The 24,972-nt window shown below is 40.9% G+C and overlaps 2 protein-coding genes across 2 annotated transcripts; one reads left to right on the top strand and one right to left on the bottom strand.

The window, feature by feature from the left end:
• The first annotated feature begins 823 nt into the window (after window positions 1-823).
• On the top strand, window positions 824-23,062 carry LOC101161585 (ephexin-1). Its single transcript, XM_023966275.1, has 16 exons — window positions 824-1,133; window positions 6,376-6,865; window positions 10,499-11,314; window positions 11,392-11,425; window positions 11,548-11,615; window positions 13,143-13,387; window positions 13,557-13,717; window positions 14,010-14,162; window positions 17,331-17,460; window positions 18,529-18,603; window positions 18,702-18,794; window positions 18,884-19,038; window positions 20,162-20,329; window positions 22,181-22,266; window positions 22,355-22,459; window positions 22,645-23,062. The coding sequence occupies exons 2-16, from the start codon at window positions 6,463-6,465 to the stop codon at window positions 22,809-22,811; spliced, it is 2,859 nt and encodes a 952-aa protein (XP_023822043.1). The 5' UTR covers window positions 824-1,133; window positions 6,376-6,462; the 3' UTR covers window positions 22,812-23,062.
• On the bottom strand, window positions 22,940-24,867 carry LOC105356412. The gene is made up of 3 exons (XM_023966276.1): window positions 24,554-24,867; window positions 24,214-24,302; window positions 22,940-23,719 (listed from the first exon to the last, which is right to left on the bottom strand). The coding sequence occupies exons 1-3, from the start codon at window positions 24,621-24,623 to the stop codon at window positions 23,180-23,182; spliced, it is 699 nt and encodes a 232-aa protein (XP_023822044.1). The 5' UTR covers window positions 24,624-24,867; the 3' UTR covers window positions 22,940-23,179.
• Between the last annotated feature and the right edge of the window lie 105 nt (window positions 24,868-24,972).

The raw sequence follows: 24,972 nt of genomic DNA on the forward strand, positions 1-24,972 counted from the left end.
CCCGCCACACATCTAAAATTGTCATGTTATAAATAACCCCAGTTCCCCATCAGCTGTTTTTTTCTTCTTTAAGGTTTGTCCTAAATTACAAGTTGAGTCAATAAAAACTGGTTTATTCATTGTGTATTCATTGTGAAGACAAGTAAAAAGATTTTTTCATCCATATTAAAGTTTGGAATTATTACCAATCCAGTGTGTGGAAACAGAATTTTGCAAAGACGTGTGACCATACAGGATGGTACAATGTTTTAATAATGTTCTGTTTAATAATGTTTATATTATTTGTTGTGGAAAACAACAGTGGGTGGAACTTTATGAAACCAAAATGTAAATGGATTTGTCAAAAAATCTTGTTTACTTCTGTGTTTTTACACCATTTTATTTTATATATTAGATTATCTTGCAAGACATACAAGGAATCTGCACCTGCACTGTTCAGTACCCATGTACTGTAAGTTTTGGCTAAAGATGTCCTGGATCAATTTTAGGAAGGTGAATCGGATCGAATTAGATTTTTAAAGTGAACCAAAATCGATTATTAATCGTTTTGGCTACAACAAACCATGATATGCTTGAATCAGTGTTAAAATGAATCGTTAAACCCCTAGAAATCATACAAATTTAGATGTTTCAGTACAAGTTCAAACTATCTTAAAAGCCTACAAGAAAAAAAAAGCTGATAACCTCTTGTATGTTTATCTATTAGTTTTAATGTATTTATATTCCTGTTTTTAAAACATGCTGGTATTTCAGCTTTATTTTGAAAAGCAAACCCGGAAGCAGGTTGCGTTAGCGCTGGATGAGGGCGCCTCGCGGGGGGTTCGGCAGCTCTCCTCCTTCTTCCCTGTCCGCTCTTCTCACGCAGACCGACGCTGCTCATAACAAAGGCAGGACAACAGCAGTGGGGTGATGGGAGCTTAGACAACGACCCTGACAGGGCAGCACTCATGAACTGAAGACATTTTTCCTATTTTGCCCTCTTTAAAAAAAGAAGAAAAAAAAACTTTCCTCCTTCTTATAAAACCCTTATTATTATTTTTTTCCTCGGGAGAACATACGTGGAAAGTATAAAGCGGAACGTAAATGAGAGCCGGACCACATCTAAAAATATATACATAGTCCGCACAACACCGGTAAGTTTTAGCTAACTCCTTTTTAATTTTGTACTAACCAAAGTAGTTCATTTTTTGCAGCTAAATTAATTTAAGCACCTGTTTGGTGTTAATATATTGTAATATACTTTACATATGGCACTTTTAGATGACATTCTGGCTTCAAAATGTTAAATACGAAAACATGGATTAATATTTTTAGCTATCGAACGTCATACGCTACAGAGCAGGTTGGTGTACAGTAAAAAAAAGCTCCCTGCTAGCTTAAGATTTCGATACTTTTTATGCCCCTCTTTCTTTGATAAAAAATGTACTATCCTCCTGAAACAACTTCTTTTTTTTCTACTACAAGTGTGTAGTCTTCTGTGTAACAAAAGCGACATGAATGCATAGTGTAGAAAAAGCCCAGCCTTCAGTTGGTTCACCTTTTCCAGTGTTCCCACCCCCTCTTCCCGTCTTCTTCCTGGCCAGCGTGGAGCTGACCATCTCATCATCATCATAGCATCCCTTACAAACATGTTATGACCCATTTTCCCGCTAAACAGGTTTAGAAATTCAATTTAGTGTCCCTACGTATTCATTTCACAATGGATCCATGTATTTGAAAAAAGTTTAAATATCTACAAAAATATGTGGGTTTTTTCTGCCTGAAAATGTGTATTTGCATTTGTTTTTTCCTTTTTGTCCCACTCTATAGGTGTATATAAACCTACCATGTGTTTGTTAAGGGGTATTTGACAAAAATCAATTATATGGGGTCCATTGCTTTTGTTATTCTTTAAGGCAGATGATACCCTTTTAGACAGAAGGAGCTGCATCGATTGCAACTCCTTAAAGCACTTACGCATTAGTCTGAATGGGGCATATCGACGCCACGTCTGTTGTTGACTCTATTAGTTTTGCACATGATGAATAAGTGTCCCCATGACCCAGACTTGAAGAGCTCAGACTTGTGAGAAAGTGGAAGAGGCAGCCATTGAACTAACCAGGTCAGCAGAGCAGATTGTTTAGGTGCGTCTTCGAGTGCATTGACACAATCCGAATAAATTATTTCGACTGGATAGACGGTTTCTTTTTGAGGATAGACACTCTTCTTTTAAAGGGCGGCTGTCATTCTTTGAACAGGGATTATAGCCGGTGGGGGGGGGGACTAAAACTTGACCATGAACACCCTAGTGTAGTGTTGCTACTGTCTCTAGTGTTTCAGAGAAACGTTATGTTTTTCTCAAAATATGTAATAATATCAGTATTACACAACAGTCTGCTGGCAAATAGTCTCATTAGGATCAGGTATCAACCTTTTTTTCTGCTTTGCCCGTCCCAACCAAACTGGTTTGACTTGCTGGTGTACTTCTTTTTTTCTTTTCTTTTAACCTTTTATTTGCATCTCACTCTGCATTCAAGTGAACGGTCTGTTCTTGAAATGTTCTTGGCTGGTTAGTTACAGGCGTTCCTTGATTTATTATAAACAGGAAAAGAATGACAAAACCTTTAACTCTATTTCTAATCTGTAGTAATACATTCCTGTTTACTTAAAGCTCCCACCTTGGTGTTTGAAGTTTGTCCTCTGTATTTAACCCATCCTCTGGAGGAGCGGTGAGCTGCAGACACAGCCGCGTTCAGGAATCATTTGGGGGTTTAACCAGCGTTCGAAATACGCGGTTAACCTTTTTGCCTGAGACAACCAGATTTCACGTAGGACAACCAAAAATGAACCTGATAGTTGTCCCTGTGACAACCTGGTCTTTTATTCAACATTTTGGTATTTTTCGACTATTTTTCAAATTTTTTGGGAAACCGATATCCAACTTTTTAAGATAAAACCGAGCGTACACGAACGATGTCAGGTGACTTCCGAACAAACCGAGTACGCCCAAAGACTTTGCAAAATGACAACATCGCATCTGCATGTCTTGTTTAAAAGATCAGGGATATTAGTCTTTACTAATCTAGTCTTCAAAATGTAAACATGGTATCATTTACACATGTGTTTATTTGAAATAGATGTTATATCATATTATAACTTTTCATCACATCAAATATTACTTTATATTTGGAATGCTGTACTAGTCCCAGTCCATAAAAGTGTTCCAAATTTTAAAAATACTCATTAGGTTACAGTGTTGGTTAATGTGATCAATTTTCTGATATATTATAGTGTAAGATAAAGTATTTTCATTTGACCGTAACAGTATTTGATTTACATGGCAATACTTTGTGTCACCAGATGCTTCAGTATTTAGTAAAATGTTTGTTTTGAACGTTTTAAAAGTTTTTTAAATGTCCATCATAAGAGGCAGTTGATACTAGATGTATAGAAGAAAAAAAGATGTAAGTACTGACATCTGAGTAGGTTTCGTTGCTGTTGAATATTGGTATCGAAGGACAACCAGAAATTGGGGAGGACAACCAAATATTACTTGCCAGGACAACCATTTCTTCCCCCTTATTTCTAACGCTATTTAACCCCCCCCCCCCCATCCAACCCCTTAACTCTGAGTGTAAACCAGGAATGCATTGGGTCGCACTTTTTGGTACGACTCGACTTTGGATTTGAACTCACAATCTCAGGGTGAACACTATAACAAGGCCACTTTTTGTTTGTTTTTTAGGCACCAAAAACCCGCCTCTTTTGTCTTTTTAAATCAGTACCCTAATGTTTCAATCCTACTAAATATTATATTTGTGCATCTATTTTATTTCTTACCATTCCACCCTTTTTTATTTTAAAATACCAAAAAAATTGCTCCTGACATGCCAATTTAAAAATGATTAGAATCGTTTAAATCGTTCAGCAAAATTGGATTTTTGTCAATAAATTAATAAATAAACACCACCTATAAGGTTTTTTTTAATTTAACTTGTGTCATCATAGTTTGGTGCCGATCATCAAACCTTCTTAGGTATACTGTTATACAGATAGTCTAGTCCAACAGCAGACAACAGGTTTTAATCTTAGTTAAAAATACTCTGCAGTGATCTGTGTGTAATCAGAAATGCTGACGCCACTCCTTGTGTAGTCTCACTGTTTTTTACTCGCTATGACTCAGAGGATGACTATCCCTGGGTTATGGTTGTGTTAGTTGTGGCTCACTCATCAAAAAAACATATGCTGCGGAGGACATTCAGTGAGGACATCGGGTCACCCAGAGAGCAGACTGACATTGCATTTTGGCTTGCATCATGCTTCCATTTTCACACATTTCATACAACAGGGTTATTAACTTGGGTGACTAGCTCTGAATGTCAGAGCACAACCGAAGCCTGTCGAGTCAACAGTAGGAGGTCACATGGTTGTGACAAAACAGTAGTTCACTGATGACTCATGTCTCACACGAGTCCATTTGAGTTGCTGATTGCAGACATTCAAGCTGAGTTTTTATTTAGATAAATGTAAATATATTTTCGGCTGCTCATTTTCATGTCATGACCCTCCGCTGACTCCTGCTGCCACTGATATGTTGCCCTATAGCTGAACCAGAAATGCTCACAAGTCACTTATTGCAAGTTCAAGTCCGGTCTCAAGTTGGTGGTCAGGAGTACAGATCCTGTCTCAAGTCTTAGCTCACGAGTAAAAAGATTTTTTCACAAGTTCCCTTCTTTGAACAGATCTGTTATTTGTTATTCTAGAGGGTTTTACAAGTCCAAGTCCTTGGTAACAAATACAGGTCTTTGGTGACAAGTCAAAGTCTTTTGTCCTCAGCACAGGTCTTTGGCCTCATGCCCAAGTCTTTGCTCATAGGTACAGACCTTTGGTAACAAATACAAGATCTTGATAACAGGTACAGGTCTTTGAGAGAGAGAGAGAGAGATAGAGAGATATTCTTTACTGATCCCACATTGGGGAAATTCAATTGTTACAGCAGTTCAAAAAGCAGAAAAGAATTACAGCAATGTGCAAAAGACTGAGGGGTGTTCAAAATGTGCAAAAATACAAAATGTGCAAAAATAGAAAAAGTAAAAGGGAAGTAATAACTTATGTACACTATTACGACATAACGTATGTTATGCGTAATAAAAAAATTAAATAAATAAAGTAAAAAAACAGAATATACAGATGGGCTATGGATGGCCACAAGTTTGAGTTTTTAGTAATAAGTAGTGCAGGTCTTTGATCACAAATCCAAGTCTTTGGTCATGGGTACAGACCTTTAGGCCTTTGGTAACAAGTTCAAGTCCGTGGTAATAGGTATAGGTCTGGTCACAAGTTAATTAATCCAGGATCTGATCCCAAGTCTGAGTCTTTGGTCATAGATACAAGTCTTTGGTAACAAGCTCGTGTCTCTGGTAACATGCACAGATCTTAGTTTACAAGTTGAAGTCTTCACCAAAATCCTAGTCTTTGGTCATAAGTATTTGCTAACAAATTTGAGTCCTTTATAACAAGTACAAGTATTTGGTCACAAGAACTGATCTTTGTTCACAAGTTAAAGTATTTGGTCACAAGTACAGGTCTTTGATCGTAAGTACAGGTCGATAATACTAAGTTCAAGTCCTTGGTAACAATCACAGATCTTGGTTCACTAGTCAAAGTTTTTGGTCCAAAATCCTAGTCTTTGGTGATAAGTAAAACTATTTGCTAACAAATTTAGGTCCTTTATAACAAGTACAATTTGGTACTTGGTCACAAGAACTGATATTTGTTCACAAGTTGAAGTATTTGATCCAACTCAAGTACTAAGTGTCCCAAATCTCTGGTCACAAGTACAAGTCAAACCTTAAAGATTGGCTAATAAGTCCAAATTGGGTGTCCGATGTTTGGTCTCAAGTCAAGTCTCAGTTCTTTGGCTAAAAGTGCAGATCTGTGCAGATCTGTCTTACATCTGAGGTAAAGTTTCAAGAGGAACTCCTGACGTTTTGATTTTAGATCCATTTCGATGTTTGATACTAACATGCTTTAGGTATAAATAAAACAGCATCAGCATGCAGGTCCCAATTCTGAAGTTACAAGGCCTCATTTCCTGTTTGTCAGTTTGAGTGAAAAATGATTATCTTTTCTGAGTGTGAAGCTTTACAAGAACAATTTATCAAACTTCTGCAGAGAGAAGTTTGGTTTTTCACTCGTCAAATGCAAATGATTCTATTTCCTAGCCACTGAATAGAATCAGCACAAAGGTGTGGGCTCTTTATAGGTCAAAGTTCACTTTTGTGGATCATTTACAGGGTTCAAAGTTTGTCTAAGGATTACAGTCTAATGGTTATATGGAACCACTAAGAATATATTCCACCTTAAAAGTCGTTTTCCTTTTTGTTTTCTCTTTAGAAAAGGATGGAAGGCTGACACTTCAGAGCTGTCCTCTGATTATTGGGGACTAAGAGGGGAAAAAAAACATTTTTAAAAGCAGCTGCCATGTCTGATCAGGAACGCTCGGGGTCTCCTTCACCCCTCAAGCGTGAGACCAAGTCCAAACCCGAGATCCCACCAAAGCCTCCATCCACGTCTTCTCCCGCAGACAGCAGCTCCATCTCTGACTTTTCTGGAGGAAAGGTGAAGAATATTGTAAATAGACTGAGTAAGCAAGAGCTCAATGGACTCTGTGGGCAGCTGGTTAATGGATCTGCGGACATCACACCGGATAAAGAAACTAAGAGACCTCCAAGGACAAAGCCCAAACCAGAACGGAGCAGCATCCAGCTCCTGGCGAGCGTAGAGCAGACGCCACCGCTGCCCCTGAAGAGGAGCGTCTTCGCCAGGAAGCAGAAGGAGAACCAGGAAGGAGAGGAGGCGGACGACACAGATGGAGGTCGACCAGGTACTCAGGGTTCTTATTTTCACATGTGTCAGATGGCTGCAGTTCAGCTAATGAAATTAGATTTAAGACAAAAGGATGACTCACTGGTGAGTCAGACTTTCATCCGCGGTTAAATTCCCACCATTTTTGAGCACATTTTAAAGAAAGTGATTTGGATCCTAGTCCTCCACCATGATAGCACTAAGAGTTTACCTCAAAGGATGGCTGTTGAAAGTGACAGAATCTCTCAAAAACACAGAAAATGCAGCGGGTGATCAGATTAAGATTACTGTCCTCAATGGCACTTGAAGTGAAGATAGGACCTCAAAGGAAGACATTTAGAGCCGCCAAACTACTAAGACATCCCATCATCTGTTCGTTCCATACAGCTACAGTAAGACCTGATGTCAAACTGTTTTTTCTTCTTCCTAGATTCTTCTCATGTGACTTTCACTTCCTTTGTTCAGACAGTCTCACGGTCGGGTTTATCAGACGGATATTTATGAACGAAACTGAAGTTTTTTTGAGCAGGGGAGTGTGAACCGAGGCTGATCGTGGTGCTGATCTGCAGCTATCAGGAACAGGTCGGTCAGCTGATCCCTCGAGTGTTTACATGCGAGTGTAGGAACCCAGCTGTTGACAGCAGAGGTTCTCCTTTTGAAACCCCATAAACAGTAATTTACACCACATTATTTATTAAGTAGAAAAATCTAAACTAACTTTAAACATGTCTATGTATGACATTTCAGTTTGATTTTATTCTTTCAATTTTCTTACCAAATGACTTAACTTTTTCTTTTTGAATCATTTTGAAAATCAGAGTTTTATAGTGTTTTAGAGGCAGCAGCAGAATTAGGAGGCGTTTTTGACAGGTTCAGGTTCAAATCATCAGTCGGTTTGAGCGTAAAGCTGTCAGAGTCTGACAGAGTCAGACACATTTGTGTTTTAGCGACTAATCAGTTTATGAATGAAAGCAGAGCATTCCTGGCATTCCTTGGACTGGAGCTTGTTTGTTCCCAGCTGTTTCGTCTTTTGAATTCAGCTGAATATCTGCTGGGTTTTTGTTTTAAATGTCATATGTCCATTTTTAGTTCACCAATTCAAATGTAGCAATTTCCCGTCACCTTTTGACTCAGCATGAAGTGTTCATTTTCTAGTTATTTGACAGTATTGATCATTTGTCTTTTCCTAAACTGCTGCATTTGTTAGCAGCTGCTCCTTTTTAAAGTTAGCTTGGCTAAACATTAAAAAATCTCAAAAACATTTTTAATCAAACACTTTTTTTGTGTTAAAACACTTAAGATTTTATTTTTTAGTGTTATTATCGATCTAAATCTACCTTATTTTTACTTCAACGTGCACATTTGCAGGATTTACAACCCAGTTGGGAATTCTTTAGGTAATAATCAGCATCAGGTCGTCTCCAAATATTTCCTTTGTTATTAGAAAAAAAGAAAAGAGAAAAAAAGTCCACATATAAGCTGAATTATTTAGATCAACTCAAAAAAAAAATGTAATGGTTCCATAATAAGGTCATGCGATTTAGGATTTGTGAGAAAGAGAAAAAAATGAACCAAAAAAGGAAAAAAGCGGGAAAAGTTATAAATGGAGCTAAAAGAAATCACACATGAAAAAATGTATCTAATATATAACCAAATCAAACCATTAAAATATTCACAAAAAAGTATCTGGCTTATGTTTTTTTCACTTTGCACAAAAAGATACAGATCTTTCTAAGTCTTTCCAGATTTAATTATTAGCTTTTTTCTTCTAAAACCAGTAGAAAAAAATTTAAATTCCAAACTTTTTGAACCATCTTTTTGTTTTCTTAAAGTAATACAGCCACTTTAAAATCAATTCAAAGTTGTAAAACTATAAGGAAAAAAGTCAAACATTTACAACAATAAACTCATAGAATTATGAGCTAAGGAAGTTATAATTTTACAAGTTATGAATTAAGAATTTATGAGATTAAAGTCATAAATTTATGAGGCAAAACAAGAAAAAGAACAATAGTGTCAGTATGAGAGACGCAGAACGCATTGTAAGCGGTTCCTTCAGCTTTGGTTCCACCAATAAGGAAATACTTGTGTTTTTTTGATGAGTCAATATTGTTTTATCATAAACATGATACTGTTTAGCAAAGAGGTCCAATGCATCATGGGACATGGATTCCTCTGATAAACTAAAGCTTTATGACATCACCATAAATTGATGCATTCATGGAGTTACTCGTGGCTTTGTTCTTGTAGAATTACACTTTTTTCTCATCATTATACGTCTATTCTTTTAAATTAAATTATAATACTTATACCACTTTATTCTCATATATGAATTTATTTATTTTTTCTTTCATGGTGGCTGTAATGCTTTGTCCGACGTTAAAGCATCAAGAGTTTTTAGAGTTTTTACTTCATCCTCAAAGGTGAGACCATGAAGTTAAAAACATCTGAGCACAAACATCCATAAAGGAAATTAAAACCTTTTCTTTTTAACTTAATACATAAAACATCACATTTTTAACGGCTTATAGTCACTATAACTGAAGGTCAAATGGTTTGTTTTGATGCTTTTCTGCATTTTTGTTTGATCTGGAACAAAAGAAGCTGAAAAATCAAAAAGAAAATGTTGCTTTCTAAAAGCTCCAGTAGTTTTAAATGGTTGAACTTTTGATGCAACCTCAACTGGAAATAGAAAATCCACACCTTTTCCAAAGGTGTCTTTGTTTTTGTGGGAGCGTCATCCCTCCTACAGGTTCAGTCGATTTAAATTCAACCAGAGGCTGTCAGTCATCAGCAGCATCCATGAACAGGAAGTCACAGATCAGCCCAAATGTGGGAACAGTTTTTGGTTTATTACTGTTCACCCTGGCACTTCATCTTTTTTTAATTTTTTTAAAACTTTTTACTAATTAAAAAACTTGAATACCAAACTCAATCTTGATTTAGAAGATGTCACATACTTTTGTCAAATCCTTTCACCAGTTTTTGATTTAAATGTCTGATTTTTAGCCTTTTCTGTTCATTTTTTATGTAATTTTAATACTAAAAGATCCACATTTGATCAGTTTATATCACTACTTATATCAAATATTTTTTCCTGGATGGAAATGTGTAAAGTTATTAATTAAATCAAATATTGAATTGGAAGTTTGTGAATCTAAAAGAATTAAAAGGTTTTTGTGAATTAGATGCAAATAGACTCCTAAAAACAACATTGTGGGTGGATTCTTCTTTAACTTTGGGTTTATTTTCTGGAGTGTCTCTTCTGATGACTTTGTCAGAGCTTAGCAGTGAACAGAGAGCAGCAGAACTACAGATTTCAGGACTTTTTGTTCACGCTAGCATGTCAGAATGTTTTACAGAAGGAGGACACGTTCACGTGGCGGCGCAGAGCGGTTTGACTTCATTCTTTTTCACGGTTCTTCTTGTATTCATTCTTTTCCCCACGATCATCAGTTTTCCTGCTCCACCTTCTTATGCACAGTTGAAGAAGCATCTTGTCTTCAGGCTGCTGTTGAGTCTTTGGTAGTGTTGAGGAGTCAGAGTTAAAATGATGTCGCCGTGACGACCCGAAGGAGTTTTTCTTGAACGATGACAGAAAAGCGTCAGGAATTGATCACGGCTCGTTGGGTCTCTTTCTCTTTGGATGCAGCGCCCGATGGAAAGGAGGTGGAGGCCCTGACTGGAGGAGATGAAGTGGAGGCGGAGCAGGGTCAGCGCTCCACCCCCCGTACCCGCTGCGAGGCGGACTGCAGCTGCATTTGCCACCTGCAGAGGCCCGGCATGATGCTGATGTGGGTGCCTGTGGTTGGGGAGGAGGAGGAGGAGGATGAAGGCTGCAGAGTGAAGGACGCCAAGGAGAAGCAGGCGGGTGGGGTCAGGGAAGAAAAGCAGACGGACAGGGAGGTGGAGTGCAGGACTTCTGAGGTCGACGGGGGTGTGAAGCAGGAGAAAGCTCAATTCCAGCGCTCTTTAAACGCTTTGCTCGCCGAGGCCCCCAGAAGGCAGTCAGACTCGGGTTCCCCCGCAGTTCATCCGGATCCTCCTCCACCGGAGCCCGCCGAAGTGGAAGAAGATGATATTTATGAGTTCACGCTCCCCGTGTTCCACCCCGCCCCCAAAAAGCCAGAGAAACTCATCGTCCCGGACATAAAAGTGCGCACGGCGGTTCGCCAGAACAGACTGCCTTGCAGCACCTTGAGGGACGCAGCCGACGCCGAGAACCCGGACGTTCCGCCTGACATCCCCCCCAGGATCCCCATCCCATTGCCACCCATCCCCGCCGTGGCAATCGACAGATGTAACTCCCTCACCAACATCCCTGGCGCCACAGGGCTGAGCCCACAGCGGGGCGCCGCCCTGGCTGGGAGTAACACCCTGCAGCCCGTCAGAGCAGCCCCTCCGCCTCCCAGGACAGACGACAGGCGGCACAGCTCCGCCTCACTACCCCCCCACTCACTGAACAAAGGTTAGTCCTTTTTTTAAAATCCACTAGTTGAGGTTACTTGATCAAAAAATCTCACGATTCTTTATTGTCATCGACAGAAGAGGAGAACAAAGGGAACGAGGAAGCAGAGCTGTGAGTTCTCACTAACTTCTTCTTCAGTTTTTATTTTACCAAGAATCAGTAAATCCCTCACTGTGTGCCTCATTATAAACACTCTGAATTATTGACATATTGATCCATCCTTCCTGGTTTAGGCCTGTGACCAGAAGAGACTCCATCAAAAAGAAGATTTCCTCCCTCTGGGAGTCCCGCCTCCAACACGGTGAGGACAAACAACGTCTCCATCTGGACATTTACAGTCAATCATTAATTTAAAGTCCCACTTCAATCATCTTTTGATCTCATGTAAAAGCTCAAATGAAAATGTTTTTTTGGGTGTTTTTATCGTGTTCTTAGAAAGAAAACTGATCTTAAAATTGCATGTCTGAGTTTTTCTTATCTCATATCGTCTTGAATCAGGAGCAGACGAAAAAAATGCAGTTTGAAAAAATATTTGTGACGTAAAAAATTGGTAGAGTTGCTCTGCTCCAACTCAAAGGTAAATTTCTGATGAAATACTCCTGCTAATCTGCAGAAACTATGTCAAAGAAAACCATACAGCTTTTTATATTGGGCTAAAAATGGCATAAACGTAATAAAAAGACCACTGGCAATGCTTTTAGAATAGATCAAAAGATGATTGGAGTGGGACTTAACCCTTGTGCTATCCTAGGCACTTTAACATTGGGAGTTGGGTCATCTAGACCCACTAGACAGTGCTCTGAACCTTTTTTCTTCAATGATTTGTGATCTTCACTGGTGTCCATGGATTAAATGAAATCTTTCCACCTTTATCCACCTTTGTCATGGTAGGGAGAACATATCAATGTAAGGGTGGGGTCATCTAAGATAGCACAAGGGTTAAACATATGGAATCTATATGTTATTTTGGACCTTATATCAGTCAGCAGTTATTATTATTTTATTATTTGACCCAAATTTCATACTACAATAAGATTAGAAGGAGCAGACGGAAGGCCCACTTTTCAAATCTGCTTCCTTTTTCGTATTTTAACGTAAATTACTCAATATTTACTTATGTTTCTATAGTCGTTAGTCTAAGCACGCATCAGCGTCTTAATGTTAGCCTGGCAGAGAAATGCATTCTGGGAATGCTCTGCAGCCTGGTGTGTGAATCCAGACGGAGCTGCAAGTTAGACGAACACCCAAATCATTTCTCACCTAAATGGAAACACGATTTACAAAACCAAAAGGTCCAAACATGAAAACTAGAGAACCACAGGAGAACCAAAGATGTGATGCTGCTGTAAAAACAGGCCTCATAGACACACACACAAAGAAACTGCCAACACTGTAAGAAAAATGGTCTTTATTACCAAGAACTCCTCTTGTAAGAAATAACTTGTAGTCGCTAAGACATGTTTCCTCAAACTTCCTCAAGATTATTTTGCTTCATCTTGATTAGATTGGTTTTCTAGCCAGAAAAAAAGAGTCTTTTGTTCTTTCTGAAGATTCAGTTTTTGCAGTGCACTAGCAAACCCGAGGACTAGCTAACCCAGACCCGGTGGGATCAGGAGAAAAACTGAAGCAAAAGCTAATAGATACTTGTTGAAAACAAATGCAGTAAACAAACGGAGAAAACTCAGACGGACATTCCTACAGGCTGAAAGCTGCAGACCTGATTTTTATCTTTTATAGGGGAGAAACTGGAATTAGCACTTTACTAGATTACCTGAATTCCTCCAATTTTGGAGTAAAATGCGGGTTTTTCTGTCACCTTTCCCTTCAGAGCCTCTGTACCAGACGTACCGCGCCTCCGTCATCACTAAGGAGATCCGTCGGCAGACCGTGTGCCGGAACATCAGCAAAACCAGCGCCGACTACGACTGGGCCGCCCGCCCCAGCTCCAACGGAGGGGGACCCCGAAGCAGCCCCATCCCCGCAGACAAGAGCACGCTGTGGCAGGATCTCCCCCAGGTTCGGGAGAGCGGCGTGCTGGAGACGCTCACGCCTGAACAGTGCAAGTACCAGGAGGTGAGGAGGAGGAACCAGATAGCACAAGGGTTATAGAACATAGATGTCCATTCTGGCTCTTAGACTACGGCTGGAATTCATGTGGAGTTTATCCAGCTGAGCTCTCCGCATCAGTCAGCCTTTTTCAAGGAAGGGAAGTGGCTCCTCCTGAACGTTTTCTCCTTCACAGAGCATGTTTGAAGTCCTGACCTCAGAGACCTCCTACCTGCGATCCCTGCACGTTCTGACTGAGCACTTCCTGGAGAACCGAGAGCTGGGGGAGGCGCTGATCATCAGGGACACCAAAACGCTCTTCTCCAACATCCTGCGGGTGCGCGAGGTCAGCGAGAGGTGAGGAATTCACTTTAAAGTCCTACTCCCATCATATTTTGATCTATTGTAAAAGCGTTTCCAGCAGTCTTTTCATTCAAATTGTGACTATATAAAAAAAACCTGTTTCTGGAAATACTCAGAAATTCAATTCTAGGCTTACTTTTCTGTATACAAGTCCTCCATAATCAGAAAAATGCTACAAGAACACGTTGAAAGCACCCAAAAACACAATTTTCATCAAAGTGGGCCTTTAATGGCAACATTACGGCGTCTTGCTGCTTCTGGAGACTCTCTCTGCTCGATGCTGCAGGTTCCTAAAGGACCTGGAGGACCGCGTGTTTCAGGACATCGTCTTCCCTGACATTTGTGACATCATCCACTACCACTCTCAGCACAACTTCCCTGCCTACATCGACTACGTGCGCAACCAGATTTATCAGGAGAAGACGTACGCCGTGCTCATGTAAGCAACGCCTCCCATGCAGAAACCACTGGAAGCAGGTCAGACTGCAAGGAAGGCAGCAGCTTCCCACCAGCCGGCCGACTGAGATCTCTGTGTGTTGTGATCTCTGTGTGTTGTGATCTCTGTGTGTTGTCATCTCTGTGTGTTGTGATCTCTGTGTGTTGTGATCTCTGTGTGTTGTCATCTCTGTGTGTTGTCATCTCTGTGTGTTGTGATCTCTGTGTGTTGTCATCTCTGTGTGTTGTCATCTCTGTGTGTTGTGATCTCTGCGTTCTGTGATCTCTGTGTTTTGTGATCTCTGTGTGTTGTGTGTTGTGATCTCTGTGTGTTGTGATCTCTGTGTGTTGTGATCTCTGCGTGCTGTGATCTCTACGTGTTGTCATCTCTGTGTGTTGTCATCTCTGTGTGTTGTGATCTCTGTGTGTTGTGTGTTGTGATCTCTGTGTGTTGTGTGTTGTGATCTCTGTGTGTTGTGATCTCTGTGTGTTGTGATCTCTGCGTGCTGTGATCTCTGTGTGTTGTGATCTCTGTGTGTTGTGATCTCTGTGTGTTGTGATCTCTGTGTGTTTTGATCTCTGTGTGTGTTGTGATCTCTGTGTGTGTTGTGATCTCTGTGTGTGTTGTGATCTCTGTGTGTTGTGATCTCTGTGTGTTGAGATCTCTGTGTGTGTTGTGATCTCTGTGTGTTGAGATCTCTGTGTGTGTTGTGATCTCTGTGTGTTGTGATCTCTGTGTGTTGTGATCTCTGTGTGTTGTGATCTCTGTGTGTTGTCATCTCTGTGTGTTGTGATCTCTGTGTGTGTTGTGATCTCTGTGTGTTGTGATCTCTGTGTGTTGTGATCTCTGTGTGTGTTGTGATCTCTGTGTGTTGTGATCTCTGTGTGTTGTGATCTCTATGTGTTGTGATCTCTGTGTGTTGTCATCTCTGTGTGTTGTCATCTCTGTGTGTTGTGATCTCTGTGCGTTGTCATCTCTGTGTGTTGTGATCTCTGTGTGTTGTCATCTCTGTGTGTTGTGATCTCTGCGTGCTGTGATCTCTGTGTGTTGTGATCTCTGTGTGTTGTGATCTCTGTGTGTTTTGATCTCTGTGTGTGTTGTGATCTCTGTGTGTGTTGTGATCTCTGTGTGTGTTGTGATCTCTGTGTGTTGTGATCTCTGTGTGTTGAGATCTCTGTGTGTGTTGTGATCTCTGTGTGTTGTGATCTCTGTGTGTTGTGATCTCTGTGTGTTGTGATCTCTGTGTGTTGTGATCTCTGTGTGTTGTCATCTCTGTGTGTTGTGATCTCTGCGTGCTGTGATCTCTGTGTGTTGTCATCTCTGTGTGTTGTGATCTCTGTGTGTTGTGATCTCTGCGTGCTGTGATCTCTGTGTGTTGTGATCTCTGTGTGTTGTGATCTCTGTGTGTTGTGATCTCTGTGTGTTTTGATCTCTGTGTGTGTTGTGATCTCTGTGTGTGTTGTGATCTCTGTGTGTGTTGTGATCTCTGTGTGTTGTGATCTCTGTGTGTTGAGATCTCTGTGTGTGTTGTGATCTCTGTGTGTTGTGATCTCTGTGTGTTGTGATCTCTGTGTGTTGTGATCTCTGTGTGTTGTGATCTCTGTGTGTTGTGATCTCTGTGTGTTGTGATCTCTGTGTGTTGTGATCTCTGTGTGTTGTGATCTCTGCGTGCTGTGATCTTTGTGTGTTGTCATCTCTGTGTGTTGTGATCTCTGTGTGTTGTCATCTCTGTGTGTTGTGATCTCTGTGTGTTGTGATCTCTGTGTGTTGTGATCTCTGTGTGTTGTGATCTCTGCGTGCTGTGATCTCTGCGTGCTGTGATCTCTGTGTGTTGTGATCTCTGTGTGTTGTGATCTCTGTGTGTTGTGATCTCTGTGTGTTGTGATATCTGTGTGTTGTGATCTCTGTGTGTTGTGATCTCTGTGTGTTGTCATCTCTGTGTGTTGTGATCTCTGCGTGCTGTGATCTCTGTGTGTTGTGATCTCTGTGTGTTCTGTGTTGTGATCTCTGTGTTGTGATCTCTGTGTGTTGTGATCTCTGTGTGTTGTCATCTCTGTGTGTTGTGATCTCTGCGTGCTGTGATCTCTGTGTGTTGTGATCTCTGTGTGTTCTGTGTTGTGATCTCTGTGTTGTGATCTCTGTGTGTTGTGATCTCTGTGTGTTGTGATCTGTGTGTGTTGTGATCTCTGTGTGTTGTGATCTATGTGTGTTGTGATCTGTATGTGTTGTGATCTCTGTGTATTGTGATCTTTGTGTGTTGTCATCTCTGTGTGTTGTGATCTCTGTGTGTTGTCATCTCTGTGTGTTGTGATCTCTGTGTGTTGTGATCTTTGTGTGTTGTCATCTCTGTGTGTTGTGATCTCTGTGTGTTGTCATCTCTGTGTGTTGTGATCTCTGTGTGTTGTGATCTCTGTGTGTTGTGATCTCTGTGTGTTGTCATCTCTGTGTGTTGTGATCTCTGCGTGCTGTGATCTCTGTGTGTTGTGATCTCTGTGTGTTCTGTGTTGTGATCTCTGTGTTGTGATCTCTGTGTGTTGTGATCTCTGTGTGTTGTGATCTGTGTGTGTTGTGATCTCTGTGTGTTGTGATCTATGTGTGTTGTGATCTGTATGTGTTGTGATCTCTGTGTATTGTGATTTCTGTGTGTTGTGATCTCTGTGTGTGTTTTGATCTCTGTGTGTTTTGATCTCTGTGTGTGTTGTGATCTTGGTGTGTGTTGTGATCTCTGTGTGTGTTTTGATCTCTGTGTGTTGTGATCTCTGTGTGTTTTGATCTCTGTGTGTTGTGATCTCTTTGTGTTGTGATCTCTGTGTGTTGTGATCTCTGTGTGTTGTCATCTCTGTGTGTTGTCATCTCTGTGTGTTGTGATCTCTGTGTGTTGTGATCTCTGTGTGTTGTGATCTCTGCGTGCTGTGATCTCTGCGTGTTGTGATCTCTGTGTGTTGTGATCTCTGTGTGTTGTGATCTCTGTGTGTTTTGATCTCTGTGTGTGTTGTGATCTCTGTGTGTGTTGTGATCTCTGTGTGTTGTGATCTCTGTGTGTTGTGATCTCTGTGTGTTGTGATCTCTGTGTGTTGTGATCTCTGTGTGCTGTGATCTCTGTGTGCTGTGATCTCTGTGTGTTGTGATCTCTGTGTGTGTTGTGATCTCTGTGTGTTGTGATCTCTGCAGGAAGACCAACGCTCAGTTTGCAGCGGTCATAGCTCGCCTGCAGGAATCGCCGCAGTGCCAGCGCCTGCCCTTCGTGTCCTTCTTGCTGCTGCCTTTCCAGCGAATAACCCGCATCAAAATGCTCATCGAGGTGACCTGGTTTACTCTTCAAATAAAATAAGGAAAATCTCAAAGACATCTTGACTTTATCCTAATTCATAGAAATAATCCTGTGAAATGAGTTTCTTTTTCCAATCTGAACCAAAACAGCAGCTCATCACTGCTCCTCTCCTTTCTTTTGTTCTCTAACATGAACCTGAGGAACCCGTTCTGCCGCTCCTTGTTTCCACATTTAAATGTGTCAGAGCAGAGAACAGTGGCTTCTTTCCAAAAAAACTGGGAAGCTGTCAGAGCTCCAGCTTCCTACTTTTAAAGTTCAGATTATCAAACATAAGCAAACCCATCATTGATTGAAAATTATTTTATTCTCCAAATTAAGAAAAAAATATATTGTCTTGTTTTACAGCGTTACAGGATGTATATAATAACTGCATGTCCATAATCACTGAATGTACATAATCATACGTTCACTGCAAAAACAGGTCTTCTCAAAATAACTCAAATATTCTCAAACTTTGAAAAATGTCTTCAAAAATAAAAAAAATTGCCAATGGAGTGAGGAACAGTGGTTTTACCAAGAATTCAAAACATTCTGCTCACTTACGACACGTTTTCTTAAACTAAGAGTTTTTTAAAAGTTTGAAAAACTTTCAAAATAAGAGTATTTTGAATAAAAAATAAGACAATTCTTCCTAAAATAAGGGTCTTTTTTACTTTCTTAACCCATAAGAAGCCATGATGACATCAGTGTAACAGAAAAATATCAGAAATGGATTCCGTGGTCCACTTAGTTTGTGGTAAAATACACATTTTATTTTGAAGAAAAAAATGGGCCTGGGTTCTTATGGGTGAAGATTCCTTTTTTGCAGTTTAAATCTACATTTTTACAATTTGAAATACATTTTTTAAGTTAAACACATAAGGCTGCTTTGAAATATCCTCAATAAACAACCTGAATGACTGAGATGCAGCTTTTCTGAAATGCTTTGCATTCCTATCTGCTAGCAAACACGTCAGCCCTTAACCTTCTGACCTTTTCAAGAATTGGATTTAAAAAAATGTGTTGCTGAAGGACAAATGTGATGTTCTTTTGCCGTAGAACATCCTGAAGAGGACGAAAGAGGGGACAAAGGAGGAGCAGTCGGCCTCCAAGGCTCTGGAGTCTGTCTCCAAGGTAAACGCGCCTCCCTTTTCCTCGCATCTCTTCACGCCACTCCAGCAGCTCGACATACATGTAAATCCCCTAAAACGACACATTTTTTTGTCACGCAGATCATCAGCGAGTGCAACACCGAGGTGGGAAAAATGAGGCAGATGGAGGAGCTGATTGAAGTTTCCAAAACACTTGAGTTCGATAAGCTAAAGGTCTGCCTTTTAAAAAAATAAAAAATAAATAGATGACTACATCACATCTATTTATTTATTTACTTTAAAGATGTGAACTCTGTCGCCAGGCGGTCCCGATCATCTCCCAGAACCGATATCTGGAGAAGAGAGGAGATCTCCAGGAAATGTCCAAAGGAGCAACGCTCTTCAACGTGCGGGGAAAGTTCAGCCCCGTCCATTTCTTCCTCTTCAACGATCTGCTGGTGATCGCCGTCAAGAAAGGGTGAGACGCCGCCAAAAACGCCTTTCTTTGACTTTAAGAAATGCTGATACTTTCAATAAATAATAGGTTATTTAGTTAGTTAGTTAGTTAGTTAGTTAGTTAGTTAGTTAGTTAGTTTGCCCTTGTGCTATCTTGTGGGGTCAAAATGACCCCACCCTTACATTGACGTGTTCTCCCTACCATGACAAAGGTGGATAAAGGTGGAGAGGATTTCATGTAATCCATGGACACCAGTGAAGATCACAAATCATTGAAGAAAAAAGGTTCAGAGCACTGTCTAGTGGGTCTAGATGACCCAACTCCCAATGGTAAAGTGCCTAGGATAGCACAGGGGTTACAATCTCTTCAGAATATTTCTGGCAGAGGCCGGTTTGCCGTTGCAGCACCACTTCCTGTTTTCAGTACTGAAGAGCAGCACCGGCTCATTATTACCCGATTTGCTTTCGAGCCGCAGAAGAGTCGCTTGGCATCATCATCATCATCAGCGGGTCCGGACGGCTGTCAGCCCGCCCCCCCCTTCAGCCTAAGATCACCCAAAAACTGACAAAAGTAATGATAAATAAATCTAAAAATGGAAAAAAAAAGTCAGCTTCTTTTTTCTTTTATAAACAGTTTGTCCACAAATAAATGATGTTGAAGCCCCTTTAGCTCCTCCCCTCACAGAGAAACGAACGCCGTGAACGCACACACGGAAAGCTGTCCTTGCTGCTTTGAGGTTTCATTCTACATAGGTAGAAAAATAATAGTAATAAGTTTTAGGGAACTCCTGTTGCAGTGAATGGATTTTATAAAATCCTCTGAGCTCCCTTTGAGAGGAAAGAATAGGCCTTAAAACTGAGAACCAAACGGCTCAAACTTCCTCAAACGCAACGAGAAGTGTGTGTGTTTTAAGGGAAATGCTAGAATCTCTTTATGTACTTTCAAATTCAAATTAACTTCATTTCTAGAGCACCTTTCATGTGAAAAGAACAGCTCATGGTGCTGTAAATAAAAACAAACAAACAACAATCCCCACATGCCAGAAAATAATCAAATAAGCCCCTCAGAATAAAATACACTAAAGCAAACGTTTTATTTGTCTTTTTTTTTTTGTGCAAACGCTTGATATTTTTGTGTTTTGTAGCTCGGAGCGCTTCGTGGTCATCGACCACGCGCACCGCTCCCTGGTGCAGGCGCAGATCATGGAGGAAGGGGGCAGCAGCGGGCTTCCCTTTGAGAACTGCTTCGTCCTGACGCTGCTGGAAAACCACCAGGGACGCATGAATGAGCGCCTCATCAAAGCCCCCTCCCAGTCAGTATCCTCACAGGACCACCTGCAACATTTTTTAGCAACACAAAGCAAACACTGCTGCAGGGGAAACTTTGGGGAAATTGAACATGCCATTTCTAGGTCCTTGAAAAGTTTGTGAAATTTAAATCTGCTGTAAAGTTTTGGAAAAGTCATGAAATGTTAATATTTTGGATGCAAAAAACATTTAAAAAAATGACACGAGACTTTAAATTGTGGCAAAAGTTCGACCTCACGCTATGGATGATGGGAGTTTACGTCGCCGCAGAGCGGGTCATCAGTTCAGCACGTGGCGTTTTCAGCTTGCTATCGTGAAATGCTTCAAAAGGCCGGGAAATGTAGCTTTAATTACCATCGAGTGGCTTTCCAAGGAGAGGTTTCAACTGTGGCTACTGAAAAACACTAAAGCGTGACAAATGCAGTCTTTACTCCAAGTCCTTCCACATCAGCAGCATGAGAGAAGCGGTTCTGGTGAGCTTCATGAGAGGGAGGAAGCAGCAATGACTGCTGAAAGCTGCAGAAGTCATGATGGCGTAACTGTGAAAGCTTATTGCATTCAATTTAAAAAATAAAGTGGTTCAAATAGTCCAAAGACAGAAGTAGTCCAAAGTCCAAACAGGCTGGGCGATGACGTCATCTGTTCATGAAAACTACAAGATGAAGAAGCTGCAAAGCCACAAAGTGTGGCTCCGTGTCTCAGACATGATGTTTTCTGTTCTTCCTGCTGACTTTATCCACCAACACCACAGAGAAAAACCTTGGAAGGGTTAAATATTGACCAACATGAAGTGTTTGTTTATTTCTGTGGTGTTGTGAGTCGATCCTGACGACAATATCGGGCACAAAGCAGCAAAGTCTGTGTGTGACCTGCTGGACGCTCACATTGTGGGTGTGGTCAACTTTGAGGTCATTTTTTCTCACTTGAATTGTTTTTTTAGCGAGGAGATAAGTGATGTCATTCCTGGAACTTCAGAAGAACCATATTCTGTGTTTCTGTGGAGATTATTTCAACAATAATGACAACTTGGAATGTTTTGTGATCATTTATGGCGAGTTTCAGACAAACTGCGGCTGGAGCTCGTTTTCAGTTCTGGTCAATGGAACCAAATCCAAGGTTTTTCTCTGTGGTGTTGGTGGATAAAGTCAGCGGGAAGAATAAAACCCATCATGTCTGAGACACTTTGTGGCTTTCTACTTTTAATTGCAGCTCATCTCATAGTTTTCATGAGCAGATAGTTTTTAGTTCTTTGTTTTTGTAGTTCACTGATTGTTGAGTGTCAGGACAAAACATCTCCCACATTTAAAAAAAAAAGTAGTTTTATGGATAAAAATCATAAATTTAGAGTTGATTGACTCACTGTGTTGTGAATACTGGTGTTATGTTTTAGCCGAGATAATGACTTTTTTTAAGATGACTAATGGTTATTTCTCTTGTCCTCTGCATGAAGTCACAAAAGTCACCAGCATTAAAAAAAACATCTTTATAATCGTGAAAACATTTCTGTCAGAATGAAGATGAGTGCTAATAATGTATAAAACAATAACTATCATGAAAATCTAAATCTTTTTTTAACAAAAAATCCGTTTTTCCAAAGGTTTTTTGTCCCGACTCTCGAAAAATATTAGAATGAAAATTGCAAAAAAAAAAAAAATAGAACGTGCTTTTTATTTATTTTTATTGACTGCAGTAAACCCTGCCGTTTTTAGCCAAAATCCTGTATTGATTTCTAGGACATAGTCTCTGCAGAGCAGCAGTTGATTAGAGATTCCCCTCTGCGTTGTGGGCGGGGACTAAGCAGAGATAAGATCCTCCCACTGCAGAAGCCCTGACTGACCGCGGCTCTCCTTCTACAGGTCGGACATGCACAGGTGGCTGGCAGCTTTCCCCAGCTCCACCACCGCCGACGGCGATGAAGACGAGGTGGTTTACGAGGACTGGGGTAAGAGGAGCTGGCAAGGCGCACGCTTCCCGTCCGTCCGTCATCTCGCCGTCATCTGATCTTCCCGCGTTGCTTTTGTGTGCGTTAGATTGTCCTCAGGTTCAGTGTGTGGAGCAGTACGTCGCCCAGCAGGCGGACGAGCTCTCCCTGGAGCCCGCCGAGATCATTAACGTCATCCGCAAAGCCAACGAGGGTACGGGGAAAAAAACACGTCAATCCTTTAGGGATCTTTTTATTCTTTCTGGTTGTAATTTTTGATCTTGTTTCACACCTCAACTCTCATATACAGATTTAGATTTCAATGTTGTTGCATGAACCATAGAAACCCCCCCCCCCCCCCCCCCTTTTCCTGTCCCCCTCCCCGTCTTTTGTTTGCAGGCTGGTACGAGGGCAAGCGCCTGTGCGACGGGCAGAAGGGCTGGTTCCCCATCGCCAACGTCATCGAGATCACAAACGAGCACGTGAGGAGGAGAAACCTCCGCGAGCGCTATAGGGTGATCCAGGCCGCCAGGATAGTCACCAACAAGCCCCGCCCCGTTCAGTAGAACCAAAACTGCCAAAAAAATCAAGTCCTGAACACTTATTTCCTCTGATGGACAAACAAAGTGGCACATTTCTGCGTTGAAGCATTAGTTTTTCCCTAACATGCAAAATGTGGGCGGAGCCACTGTGCTGGCAATGAACTTTCCTGCAGCTCCCCCTGCAGGTCGTGGTGTGGTATTACTGCACATGTACAAAATGTAAATGAAGCTCCTTCAACTCACTGGATTAAATAAAAAACTCTTGTTTTGTTAAAGTTTATGTCAGAAACTTTGCATTAGAATTCTTCAAGGAAGCATCTACATACATTTTAAGACAAATGTTTTTGTATGCGAGGAAATCCACTATTATTTAAAAAGATTTCCCTGATGTGTTACTTAAGATTGCTGAGATTGAGGAGCACATGCACGGCATCCACTTCCAACTCAGTCAGTTCCTTGGCTCTGCTGACCTCTGACCCTGGTCCACACGCCCTTCCATCCTCATCTCCGAGTTCCGTGACGCAGCTAAATCTGCTGCGATCGTGGTCACGACTTTCAGACCATCTCAGCTCTTCTGACCAGCCTCTCTCCCCCCTTGGATTCTGCAGAGCTCCGGGGCTCATCGGCGCTGCCTCGCAGCAGCTCCTCTCAGGGTTTAAAAGACTTCCTGTTTGCTCAGTGCAGTTGCTTCCTGTGGCCCCTTGGTGGTGCAGTGTCAGCAGGTTGGTAATGGCTTGGTCCTCCTCTTGTGATAGCTGGATGACCGCCCGAGGAGGCTGCAAGTGGGTGTCCAAAGAACAACCTCTCCACGTGAGGCTGCCCAGGTCTCTGGTCGGATGGGGTCCAAATCTAAACGGGTCGGGGTTGTTCGGTGGAGCCATACGGGACGACATGATGGGCTGTGGAGTGTTGAGCTTTGAGAAATCAAAAACCTTACAAAAGAAACAATAGATTAGTTATGGGATCCATCTGTAGTAAAAGTTGAAATAATTATTTTAAGGTTCTTTTACAATCATGAATTATTTCTACAACAATTAGGACTTACGTGTATTTTTCTTATTATATGTTAAAAGAAATGCCACAAGAACCTGTTAAAAAGTATCATTTTCATCGTAGCGGGTCTTTACAAAGTCCCTAAACATCCAAACCTGTAACATACCTTTTTTTTTTTTTTTTTTTTTGCGGGGTTCCATCAAATTCACATCTGGACTCGTTTCAGAATGTTCCAACACATTGTTTTTAATCATTTCTCACATTTTTAAGGTTTCAAAAAAATAATAATAAAAATGATTTTAACTATTAATGTTTTAAGATTTTGATGTATTATATAGACTTAAATTCAGACCAGTCGCTTACTTTTATAATTAATATTTGACATTTTAGTACTATTTTGTTTCCTGTAATTTTTTTGGGGTGCTTATCTCACCCTCATCCGGGTCAGTAAATTGGGGATCCTCTTCCTGCATCTCATGCTGGGGTCAATATAGAAAACCTCTTCAGGGAAAATCGGATGAACTGTGGAGAAAACACATTTATTTCAAAAATAATAATCTACTTTTATTTTTTTTATAACTTGTCCTGTCCAACAGCTGAGCAAACAGATCAGAGCTGGAAGCCTCTGGTGTACTAGGAAAGATTTTACTGTTTCATTAGGGATTTATGGATCTTCAGACAGTTTATAAAACAGATTATTATTTCAGGGTGTATATTTGAATATACACTGAAATGGAAATAAACTTAATCGCGCATATGTTTGTTCAACTCACGTTCGGCTCCTCCATGGTGGCGCGCGGACAGCGGCAGGAAGGAGGGGTGCAGTATGGTTCTGCTGGACATGGTCGACACGAGCAAACCGCTTCTCTGCTACAGAAGAAACTGGATGAGCTCAGGAGCTCGAACTGTGACTTTAAAATGTCATGGAAAACGTCCCTATGAAAACAGCCTACTGGCGCTCATGTACCCCTAACTTTCACACTTTGTCACGTGCTTACAATGCAAGGCTGTGAAATAGTGACACCTGTTGGCTGACGAAGGAACTACGCGTTTGAAAAACAAAATCCAGGAGATTTAGAATTTTCCTTACATTTGTCTTGCTTTAAACACAGCTTCCAATGTTCACCTTTGGGGTAGCAAGAGTGAACCAGCTTTCCACAGGTCATTTGGCAAAGATCTTTACACCAGATGT

The sequence above is a fragment of the Oryzias latipes genome, chromosome 18 (genome assembly GCF_002234675.1).
Source record: "Oryzias latipes chromosome 18, ASM223467v1".
Lineage (NCBI taxonomy): Eukaryota > Metazoa > Chordata > Actinopteri > Beloniformes > Adrianichthyidae > Oryzias > Oryzias latipes.